This window comes from Eubalaena glacialis, chromosome 1 (genome assembly GCF_028564815.1).
Source record: "Eubalaena glacialis isolate mEubGla1 chromosome 1, mEubGla1.1.hap2.+ XY, whole genome shotgun sequence".
In the NCBI taxonomy this organism is placed as follows: domain Eukaryota; kingdom Metazoa; phylum Chordata; class Mammalia; order Artiodactyla; family Balaenidae; genus Eubalaena; species Eubalaena glacialis.
Genome location: NC_083716.1, coordinates 200,930,176 through 200,945,023, shown reverse-complemented (window position 1 = coordinate 200,945,023; position 14,848 = coordinate 200,930,176). Strand labels below are relative to the sequence as shown.

The following is a 14,848-nucleotide window of genomic DNA, read 5'->3' as shown; positions in this document are numbered from 1 at the left end:
ATTCTAAATATTATTTGAAAATAATCTGCAATATATAGATACCTATTACAAAGAATGATTTTTGACAGGAATTTATGATAGGAATACATTCAACTTGATTACCCAAAACTTTTAATAGATTTGAACCATTTTCCACTGCAACATATAAAAGATGATGACTTTCTGCCATCAATAAGAATGACTTAGAACTATATTCCCAAGATCCTTAAGGGGTGAGTTAAAAAAAATCACTTCCCTAGTCAAAGTGCAATCATCAATCGCTCAAGATTCTTATTTGTGAAACAGTGTTAAACAGACTTAAGAGTTCTTTAACAACTTTATATTAAAATATACAAGGATATAGACATTTTCACTAAGGTATCCCAAAAGAATATCATATAGGGGAATTCTAACCCAATGCTAAAACTGGAGGATTAAAAAAAGGCAGCTTTATCCACTGGTACTTTAAGTACAAAATATAACAAAACAAAGAAGAAAACAAGTAAAAAATTCTGGACCCATCATATAGTAAAAACAAATATCTAAAATTGAGGCAAAGGAGATGGCACTACCTCTTTTTCATACATATGCACTCTGGTTGCATGCTTGCTTATTTTATCTATGGTACAAAAAACAGAATCAAAACATACAAACAAAAAAATGATTTTTTTCAGGTCTTTACATGAGATACTACTACCCTATCCAATGCATAGAACATTTCCAGAAATCTTGAAAAAATCCTCAGTATGCATCAGGCCTATGAGGATACAAAATAACAAGTCTGATGATCCAGACCCCACAAGTAGAATACAAAAAGTAAACATTATCGATAATGTCTAGTTATTATCAACAAGACTCTAGGATATTACCCACAGTAACAAATTAATATATTTCTTTAAAAGTACACTAAGATTTTTTAATTTGCTAAAAACCAAGTATCTAATGATTTGTCCAGTAAAGAAACAAAGATATTTACTTAGATGTAAAACACACTTCCATAATAAGAGACAGAAACAACAAAGGTTGAGGTCATTTTCCATATTAGATGGTGCTGCTTTTTATACATCCGAACAATAAACAAATTCAACAATTTTTTTAAACTTTAATGAGGGCTAAATATAAGAATACATAAGGGTGTTGATATACTTTTAATGAAACAAAAATGTTTTTAAGGTGAATAGTTTTTTTAAAAATCAAGAAAGAACCAATCAAATGTGAAAGTATTCAAAAGAGCATGAAAATTTAAAAGAAAAACAAAACCACCCCATTATTATTGGAGTTTCCCATTATTATATCTTTTTGCATTCACTGTACATCTGTTGAAAACATAAGAAAAGACTAATATGAGCAAGTAGGTCCTATGATAAAGTGACAGAGAAAACAAACCTACCACATGTGCAAAATTCCTGACTTTGTAGCTAGATCAATAACTGGGAACCACTCCATAGTTAATAAGTTAAAAATTATGAAAAAAAACTGTCTAGTCACTTCCCAAGAAAACAGTCTGAACAAAAAAAAAGTCTTCAATTTTCAAATATCTAGAAACCAGCTGACAGTAACAACATGTAAACTAACTTGGGGAGTCAAAACAAGTCTTAAGCAAGAGAGTAAAATAAGGAACAAAAATAAGGAATATATTTTCTAACAACCTTTAAACATTTAGGAATTGAAGGAACCCAAATTGGAGAACAAACAATGCAAGTGAAAATGCAGACAAAAATCTTTAATCTGATTTTGATTCCTTAATGTATTTTGTAACTGGAAATAAGTTTGAATACGGTTGACTATTCCTCTGTTACTTCTCTTTTTACCTAAAAATGCTCCACAATCATCTGAGAATTACAGAGCAACCATCTTGTTCTGCTTACCTCATGTTGCCGGTCATCTTCATTATGATCTTTGTGACTAGCAGCTGAATAAATTGCACTTTTTTTAACATGCGGTGCTTCTCGCTTTCTAGTATGTCGAAGTTCACCTTCACTATCAGGATCAAGATCTTGGTGTCCGTGACCAGGATCATGACCATTATGTTCTGGAAGACGTACATGAAAATGACCTGGGTTATGTACACGATCAGGTTTGTGGACCCGATTATGCTCATACTGTTCACCCTGATCATGGTTAGGGGGAAAACCTGGTGTAATAACCTCAGAATTTTCATTACTTTTCTTCCCTTTTCTCTTCTTCTTTCCTTTCAGTAGCTTACTTTCAGATTGTTCCTGTGTTTTATTGGTCTCTGTAGAAGGTTCATGGCTAGGCTCCCCATGCTCACTGTGAATAATGGAATCATTAGGAAAATGGCGAGTAGTGTTGTGATCAAGGTGATGACGCAAACAATGGTGATGACACAAGCGATGATTATGGTCATGCATATGTTTATCATCAGATTTGACAGATACTTCAATTGTCTCTTTCTCTGGATCACACTTATGGCTTCTTTTTGTTGATACACTGGTCACAGTTTGATTTTCTGAATTTAAATGATTATGGGAATGCTGGTGGTTATGTGAGTGAAAATGCTTTCCCTCTTGAACTGCCAAAATATCTAAGTGAGAAACATGATCGTGGCCAAGATCCTCATGATTAATCTCAACTACTTTTATCTCTCCAAGGCCCAAGTTTGTTAAAAGTTTCTCCAGACCAAAAAAGGATAATCTTCCATTTTCACCATAACGATCAAAAAGTTTTTCAATATAATATTTTTTTTCATTTTCAGCATCCAGCACTGAAAATTTGCTTGACTCCGATTCTGTCATTCCACGATGGTGTCTGTGATGCTCTTCAGAACCATGGTCATGTTCTTCATGGCAATGGTTGCAATGATGGAAAATAAATGTAAGCAAACAAATGAGGCAAAATTTTGTGTGCATATGTACCTTCATTTCTATTTTTCCTAAAGGGAAAGAGAAACAAGCATTAGTTTATACTTATGCACATTCAAAATAAACATAAACTTACCAGCAGTTGTCAATTCACTAGGCAAATTGTTTTACCCCATTTCTTTCATGGCTATGAATCATTCTTTCCTTCTTCAATCTCCTGTAAAGAATGGCCCCTTTTAATTTATCAAAATAGTGTACAGCCCTTCAAATTAATACAAATTTGCTTAAAACTCACCTGCAAGACTACTCTGACTCCCATTAAGCACAATACTTTACAGTCTATATACATTTATACAGTAAATGTTGGTTCCTTCCTACCTGGTCCTTTACAAAAAAGTTTACCCATCTCTGTTCTTGAGGTCCTGGTCAGTGCAATAAGGCAGTAAGATGAAATGCAGTGATAAGATATGTAAGAATCAGAAAGAAATGAAACTGTCATTATTCATAAATGGCAGGATTGGGTATGCAGAAAGTCCAAAAGAATCTATAAGAATTAATAAGTTAATTTAGCACAGTTGCTGGATTTAAGGACAATAACCTAAAATCAATTGTATTTCTCTACACCAGCAATAATTAGAAAATGAAATTAGAAAAAGTTTACCATTTACAGTAGCAAATAACTAGAAATAAATCTAACAAAAGATGTACAAGATCTTTTCATAAAAAAAGGATCACATATTATTGAGAGAAATGAAGGACCTAAATAAATGGATGGCTTTATCATGTTCGAGATTGGATGAGACATAGATCCAATGTAATCCCAATCAAAATCCCAGAAATAATTTTATGAAAATTGATGAGGTATTTTTAATGTTTACATGGAAACAGAAAGGGCCAAAAATGGACAAGACACTCTATCTACCAGTTACTAAAGACAGTGTGGGTATCTGGTGTAAGAACAAATAAATAAATAACATAGTGTAAAAATAGGAAAGATTCTCTTTTCCTTGGTGCTTGGTCAACTAGATTTCCATATAGAAGAAAAATAAATTAAACTTGACCCCTACCTCACACCATATGTAAACATCAATTATAGATGGATTGTAAATGTAAATCTAAAACAGTAAATTTTAAAGTAAAACAGGGTCCAAAATTGTGCTGCCCAATATGGTAGCCACTTGTCAAGTGCAGCTACTTAAATTTAAACTAACAATTAAATTAAAACTTCAGCTTCTTGGGAGTTCCCTGGCAGTCCAGTGGTTAGGACTTGGTGCATTCACTGTGGTGGCCCAGGTTCAATCCCTGTTTGGGGAACTAAGAACCCAAATGCTGCGTGGCAAGGCCCAAAAGAAAAGCCACCAAAACAACAACTGTTTCTCAGTCACCTAATTACATTTTAAATGCTCAATAGTCACATGTAGCTCATGGCTACCATACTGATCAGTGTAGACAAAAAACATGTCAATCATCACAGAAAGTTCTACTGGACAGCATGCTTCTAGAATATGGAACTATGATGTGAGTCATTCATGCAATTTTAAAGTTTTCTAGAATAAACAGGTCAAAGTCATTGTCATCCTATATTTTATATAAGCCACTATATCCAAAATATTATCATTTCAACATGTAATCAGTATAAAAATTATTAATGAAATTTTTACATTCTTTTTTGTACTATGTCTTTGAAATCTGGCATGTATTTTATACTTACAGACATCTTAATTCAGACTAGCCACATTTCAACAGCCACATGTGGCCACTGGCTACTGTACTGGAAAGTATAGATCTAGAAGATTTATTTGGGAGATTAGCTTCAAGACCTTCAAGATAGGACATAATGTGCATTATAAAGGAAAGACTGATAAAGTATACTACATTAAAATAAAGAAATTTCTATGCATCAAGAGATATCATTAAGAGACTAAAAAGGCAACAACAGATTGGGAGAAAATTATGGCAATGTTACTAGTCAAGAATATATAAGGAATTTCTACAAATCAATATGAAAATTATGAGACAACTCAATGGAAAAATGGGTAGGAAATTTGAACAGGCACTTCAAAAGAGGATAGCCAAATTACTAAGAAGCATACGAAAAGATTCTCAACCTCAATAGTCATCAGAGAATTATAAATTAAAATCACAAGTAGATACCACTATATACCCACCAGAATGAATAAAGTATAAAAGATGTAGGCAAGAATATGGATCAACTGGAACCTGCATACACTGCTGGTGGGACTGTAGATTGGTATCTATGGAAAACTGTTTGGCAGGATCTGCCAGAAGTTGAACATAAGCATATCCACTCACATAGCAATTCTAGTCCTGGATATATGCAGAAATACATGTACAGAGACACAAAAAGACATGAATGAACATGAAAGTTCACATAACTGTTATTCATCATAGTTCAAAACAGGAAAAAGGCCAAATGTCCATCAACAGTAGAATGGATAAATAAAACAATAATTTTACAATGGAATACTGCACAGGAATGAAAATAAAATCACAGATTCACACATTAACACAGATGAATCTCACAAATTGAGACTGAGCCAAAGATAAATGCTAAATAAACTATAGGGCAAAATTCTATTTATATAAAATTTAAAATGGGCAAAACTAAACCACGACAATGATTATTTTTTGAAGGGAAGGTAGAGGGTGATAACTGGGACTGGAAATTGTAGTAATGTTCTCTTTCTTTACTTGAGTAATGGTTACACAAATATGTTTCCTTTGTGATAATTCATTGTACTTATCATACTCTGTGTACTTTCCTGTACACATACTGTACTTCAGTTAAAAGTTTTTAAAAATCAAATTTTCTCCAGTGAAAACCAATTAGAAAATGTAATTATAAACAAAAATTATTAGGCTCCTAGAAATAAATAGAACAAGACCATTAAAAGGAGAAATGTATATGACATTATTTGCAAAAACTGGAGAGACACCACCTACATGGATGGAATAAACGGCGTAAGGTATATAAAGTCTTCCCAAGTGCATATGCAAATCTAATTCAGTGTCAATCAAAATCCTGGAAGCTGTCTGCTTTTGGTGAGACTGCATAAGCTAATCTAAAAATTCATATGGATGAGCAAAAACCCAAGGACAACCAACACAGTTCAGAAAAATAGCAAGGTGATAATGACTTCTTTTTATAAAGTTACATAACTAAAATAACAGAACTGGCACTGGGCCATACAGATAGACCAAAGAAACAGAACAGAATTCAGAAAAAGAATCAATAATATTGATTGTGAAAAAATAGTTCTCCCTCACACCATACACAAATGTCAATTCCAAGAGGATTAAAAACCCAATGTGAAAAACAAAAAAATTCTTAACAACTTTTAGAATAAAATATAGGAGACTATCATGACTTTAGGCTAGGGAAAGATGCAAAAAGCACAAACTTTAAAAGGAAATTTTACATAATTTAATTAAACTAAATTTTAGATAAGATGCAAAAAGCACAAACCTTAAAAGGAAATTTTGATTAATTTAATTAAACTAAATTCTTTAAGTATTACTCTACAATAAAGAACACAATAAACAAAGTTTATGACAAGCTATACACTAAAAGATATTTGCAATGTGTATATATAAACAATGCATATAAAACATATATATATATATACACATATAAAAATACAAAAAACTCCAATATTGCATAGACAACTATACAAAGGTTATCAACAGGACAGATGGTTAAGCAGCGACATGATCACTAATAATCTGGATAACACACCAAGACATGAAGAGGCAAAAATTAATATCCGAAAATACCAGGTGTTAAGCAAAAATCTAATGTAAAGAAATAGAAAACACCTTACACTGCTGGTGGGAGTATAAATTGGTGCAGCCATTTTGGGAAGCAATCTGACATTTACTGAAGCTGACTATGAATACACGCCACAGCCCCCAAATTCCACTTTTATCTATCTATCTACCCTAGAGAAACTCTTACACTATGCACAGGAGGCAAATTCAAGAATCTTTATTGCAGTATTGTTGAATTTTTTTTTTAATGTTAACTATCTTGTAAATAACAGAATACTCAATTAAAAGTGGTTAAAACAAAGAGGAAAACTTCACATTAAAAAAGTTGGGGAAAATGGTGGTTTCAGGACAATTACACAAGCAAAAACCCAAACTCTCTCATCCTCAGATCTGTCTCCTCAGAATCTCAAGAAACTGCTGTTGCTACAACCACTCCATCCTTGCACAACCATATCCAAAGCGGGAAGGTTTATCTTTTTCTTTTCATCCAGGGAGAAAAATCTTTTCTGAAAGTTCCTCTCAGATTTCGCTTAACATATCTTTCATCAGGGCTGTACTACATACACAAAACTGGTAAAGGAAGAAATTACCATGATCGGCTTAGACAAATCAACATTCATTCTCTTGAGATTGGAAAGAAGCCACCTTTCCTATGCATACTAACAGCAAGCAAAAAGGAGGTAAATGAGGAATGGCAGTTGATTATATAACCATTAGTGCCTGCCACAAACCTAAATGCCCATCAGTAGAAGAATGGATAAAAAAAATATGGCGTACTTATGTAATTAAAGATTATGCTAAAGTTATAAATGTGTGACTGTGAAATACACAACAAACACAATTCTTAGAAACATAAAGAGTAAACTCCAAAAAGGTACATGTCATATCATTTATACACAATTAAAAACATGCAAAATACCTTAATTTGGGTTATATATACATGTAGCAAGAGCTTAACATGGGGATGATCACATTCTAGAGAGTGGTTATCTTTTCAGGAAGAAATGAAGGGGAGTCAGATGGTAGAGGGAGTATGCATATTTAGCTGCATCTGCAGTGTTTTATTTCTTAAAAAGTGAGGGGAATCTGAAGCAATGTGACAAAACATTTAATATTTGTAAAAAGCAGCATAATGGGATTCAGGTGTGTGTTATACAGATCTTCCCCGACTTAAGGGTGGGATTATGTCTCAACTCATCCTAACTTGAAAAATATCGTAAGTTGAAAATGCATTTAACATACATAATCCACTGAACATCATAGCTTAGCCTAGTCTTCCTTAAATGTGCTCAGAGCACTTACATTAATTAGCCTACAGGTGGGCAAAATCATCTAACACAAAGCCTGTTTTATAATAATAATCTCATGTAATTTATTGAATACTGTACTAAAAGTGAAAAACAGAAGGTTGTATGGGTACAGAATGGTTTACCTTTGTGATCACGTAGCTGACTGGGAGCTGCAGCTCGCTGCCACTGCCCAGCATCACAAGAGTGTACTGTACTGCATATCACTAGCTTGGACAAAGATCAAAAATCAAAACATATGGTTTCTACTGAATGCATACTGCTTTTGCACCACTGTAAAGTCAAAATATCGTAAATCGGAGGCCATCTGTATTGTATATACTTTTTGCAAGTTTGATACCTAACCACCATCAGTGATAAATCAACATGTGTTGGAGGAACAGCAGAAGCAGTATCATGGTTACCTGGGAACTTGTTAGAAATGTAAATTCTTGCACCCCACCCAGACCTACTAAATCAGGAACTCTGGGGTTAGGGCTCAGCAGTGTGTCATTCAATCTTCCTAGTGAGTCTGATGCTAGCTAAAGTTTGAGAGCCACTACCTATACAAATAAATTATATAAACACTCCCATTTATTTCAAATGATACTTAATTACATCGAATACTTTGATTACCTGAATTAGGTTTAGTTATTACACATGTTTTATGTGGGTTAAGAATTTTAGAAAATAATTAGTCTATAAAATATGTTTAATCCCAAAGCTACATTAAGTTTGAGAATTTGATTTAATCCAAACGCTTCAGTTTCTTATATTATAGTCTCATAGATAAAGTCACCATTTAAAACATAGTTTTACCTATACACTAATGAAGATGAATGGGCACAGATAATTAAGACAATCGCTATTAAGCAGAAAGAGGACATTACACTCCCTACAATTACCTTGGTTTTCCACTTGAAGATGCTAGTGAAAGGCGATACTCTGAATGAATGCTGCTGTGTTCATCTGATATGTAAATGTCTTGTAGTTTCTTCAGTGAACATTATCTCACTGTCAAATGAATAGGTACCAGTGGTAAAAATAAAACATACATATATATTGATCAGGCAACATCAAATGAATGACTCCATGAAACACAAAAACTGTGGGTGGTCTATATGAGTTTTAAATTGTCATTTGTGTCTACGTTTTGAATGTATACTACTCAATTTGTTTACTACAAAGATTTTAATATCTTAAGTCACTGAATCATTTACATTCAAGAGCGCACGATAGGAATGCAAAATACATGAGTGACATCATAAAGGTAATATTAAATCTGTGTTAAGTATTTTTAAAAGTAAATCATACATAAACTTTGCAACTTTAGTTTAGAACAGCTATATAGCAGGTGTGTGCCAAAGAATCATTTGGATGAAGTATGCATTTGTCAGCATAGACTAAGCAGCTATTGTAAAGAGACTTCTCTCAAAGGGTGGTGGCTTAAGAAACAAGCAAGTTTATTTCCCTCTTAAAAACAGTCCAACACTTTTAAGTATATCCTGCCACTCCCTTCTGGCCTGCACCCAGCATGGATCTCATTCAGATTCGATGCAGAAGTCAAAAGCTTTTCAGACAAGCAAAAGCTAAGAGAATTCAGCACCACCAAACCAGCTTTACAACAAATGATGAAGAAACTTCTCTAGGTGGAAAACACAAGAGAAGAAAAAGACCCACAAAAACAATCCCAAAACAATTAAGAAAACGGTAATAGGAACATACATATTGATAATAACCTTGAGTGTAAATGGATTAAATGCCCCAACCAAAAGACACAGACCAGCTGAATGGATACAAAAACAAAACCCATATATATGCTGTCTACAAGAGACCCACTTCAGACCTAGGGACACATACAGACTGAAACTGAAGGGATGGAAAAAGATATTCCATGCACATGGAAATCAAAAGAAAGCTGTAGTAGCACTAGTCATATCAGATAAAATAGACTTTAAAATAAAGACTGTTACAAGAGATAAGGAGGGACACTACATAATGATCAAAGGATCAATCCGGGCTTCCCTGGTGGCGCAGTGGTTGAGAATCTGCCTGCCAATGCAGGGGACACGGGTTCGAGCCCTGGTCTGGGAAGATCCCACATGCCGCAGAGCAGCTGGGCCCGTGAGCCACAATTACTGAGCCTGCGCGTCTGGAGCCTGTGCTCCACAACGAGAGGCCGCGATAGTGAGAGGCCCGCGCACCGCGATGAAGAGTGGCCCCCGCTTGCCACAACTAGAGAAAGCCCTCGCACAGAAACGAAGACCCAACACAGCCATAAATAAATAAATAAATAAATAAATAAAAATTAAAAAAAAAAAAGGATCAATCCAAGAAGAAGATATAACAATTATAAATGTTTATGCACCCAACATAGGAGCACCTCAATACATAAGGCAAATGCTAACAACCACGAAGGAGAAATTGACAGTAACACAATAATAGTAAGGGACTTTAACAACCCACTTACATCAATAGACAAATCATCCAAACAGAAAATAAATAAGGAAACACAAGCTTTAAATGACATAATAGACCAGATAGATCTAATTGATATTTATAGAACATTCCACCCAAAAGTGGCAGAATACACTTTCTTCTCAAGTGCACATGGAACAGTCTCCAGGATAGATCACATCTTGGGTCACAAATCAAGCCTTGGAAAATTTAAGAAAATTGAGATCGTAACAAGCATCTTTTCTGACCACAAAGCTATGAGACTGGAAATCAATTACAGGAAAAAACTGTAAAAAAACCCAACTACATGGAGGCCAAAAAGTACATTACTAAATAACCAAGAGATCACTGAAGAAATCAAAGAAGAAATTAAAAAATACATAGAAACAAATGACAATCAAAACACGACAACCAAAAACCTATGGCACACAGCAAAACCAGTTCTAAGAGGGAAGTTTACAGCAATTCAATCTCACCTCAAAAAACAAGAAAAATCTCAAATAAACAATCCAACACTACACTTAAAACAGCTAGAGAAAGAAGAACAAAGAAAACTCAAAGTGAGTAGAAGGAAAGAAATCATAAAGATCAGAGCAGAAATAAATAGAAATGAAGAAAACAATAGCAAAGATCAATAAAACTAAAAGCTGGTTCTTTGAGAAGATAAAATTGATAAACCCTTAGCCAGACTCATCAAGAAAAAAAGGGAGAGGACGCAAATCAACAAGATTAGACATGAAAAAGGAGAAATCACAACTGACACTGCAGAAATACAAAGGATTATAAGAGACTACTACAAACAACTATATGCCAATGAAATGGACAACCACGAAGAAATGGACAAATTCTTGGAAAGGTACAATTTTCCAAGACTGAACCAGGATGAATTAGAAAATATCAACAGACCTATCACAAGTAATGAAATTGAAACCGTAATTAAAAATCTTCCAGCATACAAAACTCCAGGACCAGATGGCTTCACAGGCAAATTCTATCAAACATTTAGAGAAGAGCTAACACCTATCCTTCTCAAACTCTTCCAAAAAATTGCAGAGGGAGAAACACTCCCAAACTCATTCTATGAAGCCACCATCACCCTGATACCAAAACCAGAAAAAGATATCACAAAAAAAGAATATTATAGACTAATATCACTGATGAACATAGATGCAAAAATCCTGAACAAAATACTAGCAAATAGAATCCAACAGCACATTAAAGGATCATACACCATGATCAAGTGGCGTTTATACCAGGAATGCAAGGATTCTTCAATATACCCAAATCAATCAATGTGATAATCCATATTAACAAACTGAAGGAGAAAAACCATATGATCATCTCAATAGATGCAGAAAAAGCTTTTGACAAAATTCAACACCCACTTATGATAAAAACTCTCCAAAGAGTGGGCACAGAGGGAACCTACCTTAACATAATAAAGGCCATATATGACAAACCCACAGCAAGCATCATACTCAATGGTGAAAAGCTGAAAGCATTTCCACTAATATCAGGAACAAGACAAGGATGTCTACTCTCGCCACTCTTATTCAACATACTTTTGGAAGTCCTAGCCACAGCAGAGGAAAAAAAGAAATAAAAGTAATACAAATTGGAAAAGAAAAGGTAAAACTGTCACTGTTTGCCAATGACATGATACTATACATAGAAAATCCTAAAGATGCCACCAGAAAACTACTAGAACTAATCAATGCATTTGGTAAGGTTGCAGGATCCAAAATTAATGCAAAGAAATCTGGCATTCCTATACACTAACAATGAAAAATCAGAAAGAGAAATTAAGGAAACATTCCCATTTACCACTGCAACAAAAAGAATAAAATACCTAGGAATAAACCTGCCTAAGGAGGTGAAAGACCTGTACTCAGAAAACTATAAAACACTCATGAAAGAAATCAAAGATGACAAAAACAGATGGAGAAATATACCATGTTCTTGGATCGGAAAAATCAATATTATGAAAATGACTATACTACCCAAAGCAATCTACAGATTCAATGCAATCCCTATCAAACTACCAATGGTATTCTTCACAGAATTAGAACAAAAAATTTTACAATTCATATGGAAACACAATAGACCCCGAATAGCCAAAGCAATCTTAAGAAAGAAAAATGGAGGAATCAGGCTACCCAACTTCAAATTATACCATAAAGCTACAGTAATCAAGACAGTATGGTACTGGCACAAAAACAGAAATATAGATCAATGGTACAGGCTAGAATGCCCAGATACACCCACACACATATGGGCACCTAATTTATGACAAAGAAGGCAAAAACATACAATGGAGAAAAGACAGCCTCTTCAATAAGTGGTGCTGGGAAAACTGGACAGCTACATGTAAAAGAAAGAAATTAGGGGGATAGCTTCAAGATGGCAGAGGAGTAAGATGTGCTCACCCTCCTCCCCACAAATACATCAAAAATACATCTACATGTGGAACAGCTCCTACAGAACACCTATGGAACCTGGCAGAAGACCTCAGACTTTCCAAAAGGCAAGAAACTCCCCACATACCTGGGTAGTGCAAAAGAAAAAAGAAAAAACAGAGATGAAAGAATAGGGACAGGACCTGCACCTCTGGGAGGGAGCTGTGGAGGAGGAAAGGCTTCCACACACTGGCAGAGACGGTGGGTGGGTCGGGGGGAAGCTTTGGAGTCACGGAGGAGAGTGCAGCAATAGGGGTGCAGAGGGCAAAGCGGACAGATTCCCACACAGAAGATCGGTGCTGACCAGCACTCACCAGCCTGAGAGGCTTGTCTGCTCACCCGCCTGAGCAGGTGGTGGCTGGGAGCTGAGGCTCGGGCTTCAGAGGTCAGATCTCAGGGAGAGGACTAAGGTTGGCTGCGTGAACACAGACTGAAGGGAACTAGTGCACCACAGGTAGCTGGGAGGGAGTCCAGGAAAATGTCTGGAACTGCCTAAGAGACAAGAGAACATTGTTTCAGGGTGCAAGAGGAGATGGGATTCAGAGCACAGCCTAAACGAACTCCAGAGACAGGCTCGAGCCGTGGCTATCAGCGCGGACACCAGAGATAGGCATGAGATGCTAAGGCTGCTACTGCAGCCACCAAGAAGCCTGTGTGCAAGCACAGGTCACTATCCACACCTCCCCTCCCAGGAGCCTGTGCAGCCCACCACTCCCAGGGTCCCATGATCCAGGGACAACTTCCCCAGGAGAACACATGTCAGGCCTCAGGCTGTTACAACGTCACGCCGGACTCTGCTGCCACAGGCTCGCCCCAAATTCAGTACCCCTCCCTCCCCCTGGCCTGAATGAGCCAGAGCTCCCTAATCAGCTGCTCCTTTAACCCCATCCTGTCTGGGCCTGGAAGAGACGCCCTCAGGCGACCTACACGCAAAGGCGAGGCCAAATCCAAAGCTGAAGCCCAGGAGGTGTGTGAACAAAGAAGAGAAAGGGAAATCTCTCCATGGAGCCTCAGGAGCAGAGGATTGGATCTCCACAATCAAACTGATGGACCCTGCAACTGTGGAATACCTGAAGAGACAACGAATCATCCCAAAATTGAGGCGGTGGACTTTGGGAGCAACTGTAGACTTGGGGTTTGCTTTCTGCATCTAATTTGTTTCTGGTGTTATGTTTATCTTAGGTTAGTATTTAGAGCTTATTATCATTGGTAGATTTCTTTATTGATTTGGATGCTCTCTTCCTTTTTTTCTCTTTTTATATATATATATATTTTCCTTTTTCTCCTGTTGTGTATATGTGTATGCTTCTTTGGGTAATTTTGTCTGTATAGATTTGCTTTTACCATTTGTCCTAGGGTTCTGTCTGTCCGATTTTTTTTTTTTTTTTAGTATACTTTTTAGCGTTTGTTATCATTGGTGAATTTGTTTCTTGGTTTGGTTGCTCTCTCTTTCCTTCCTTTTTTTTTTTTTTTACTCTTTAATTTTTTTATTTTTAAATATATTTAAAAATTTTTTTATTTTAATAACTTTGTTATTTTATTTATTTATTTATTTTCTCCCTTTTTTTCTGAGCCAGGTGGCTGACAGGGTCTTGGTGCTCTTGCTGGGTGTCAGGCCTGAGTCTCTGAGATGGGAGAGCCAACTTCAGGACACTGGTCCACCAGAAACCTCCCAACCCCACATAATATCAAATGGCGCAAGCTCTCCCAGAGATCTCCATCTCAACACTAAGACCCAGCTCCACTCAACGACCAGCAAGCTACAGTGCTGGACATCCTATGCCAAACAACTAGCAAGACAAGAACACAACCCCACCCATTAGCAGACAGGCTGCCTAAAATCATAATAAGTTCACAGACACCCCAAAACACACCACCAGACGCGGTTCTGCCCACCAGAAAGACAAGATCCAGCCTCATCCACCAGAACACAGGCATCAGTCCCCTCCACCAGGAAGCCTACACAACCCACTAAACCAACCTTACCCACCGGGGGCCAACACCAAAAACAACGGGAACTACGAACCTGCAGCCTGCGAAAAGGAGACCCCAAACACGT

At 36.2% G+C, this 14,848-nt stretch overlaps 1 protein-coding gene across 3 annotated transcripts in view; it reads right to left on the bottom strand.

Annotated features, from left to right (window-relative positions):
• The window catches only part of SLC39A10 (solute carrier family 39 member 10), a 63,208-nt gene that overhangs the window by 35,465 nt on the left and 12,895 nt on the right, over nt 1-14,848 (bottom strand). Inside the window, exons 1-2 of one of the 3 annotated variants that reach the window (XM_061203546.1) lie at nt 13,104-13,167; nt 1,848-2,872 (exon numbers count right to left, since the gene is read on the bottom strand). In XM_061203546.1, coding sequence (XP_061059529.1) covers nt 1,848-2,861 — 1,014 coding nt within the window. In that variant the 5' untranslated portion in view covers nt 2,862-2,872; nt 13,104-13,167. Of the gene's footprint in view, nt 1-1,847; nt 2,873-8,781; nt 8,817-13,103; nt 13,168-14,848 lie in introns of those variants that run through there. The other 2 variants (XM_061203557.1, XM_061203538.1) reach the window with 2 other exon arrangements.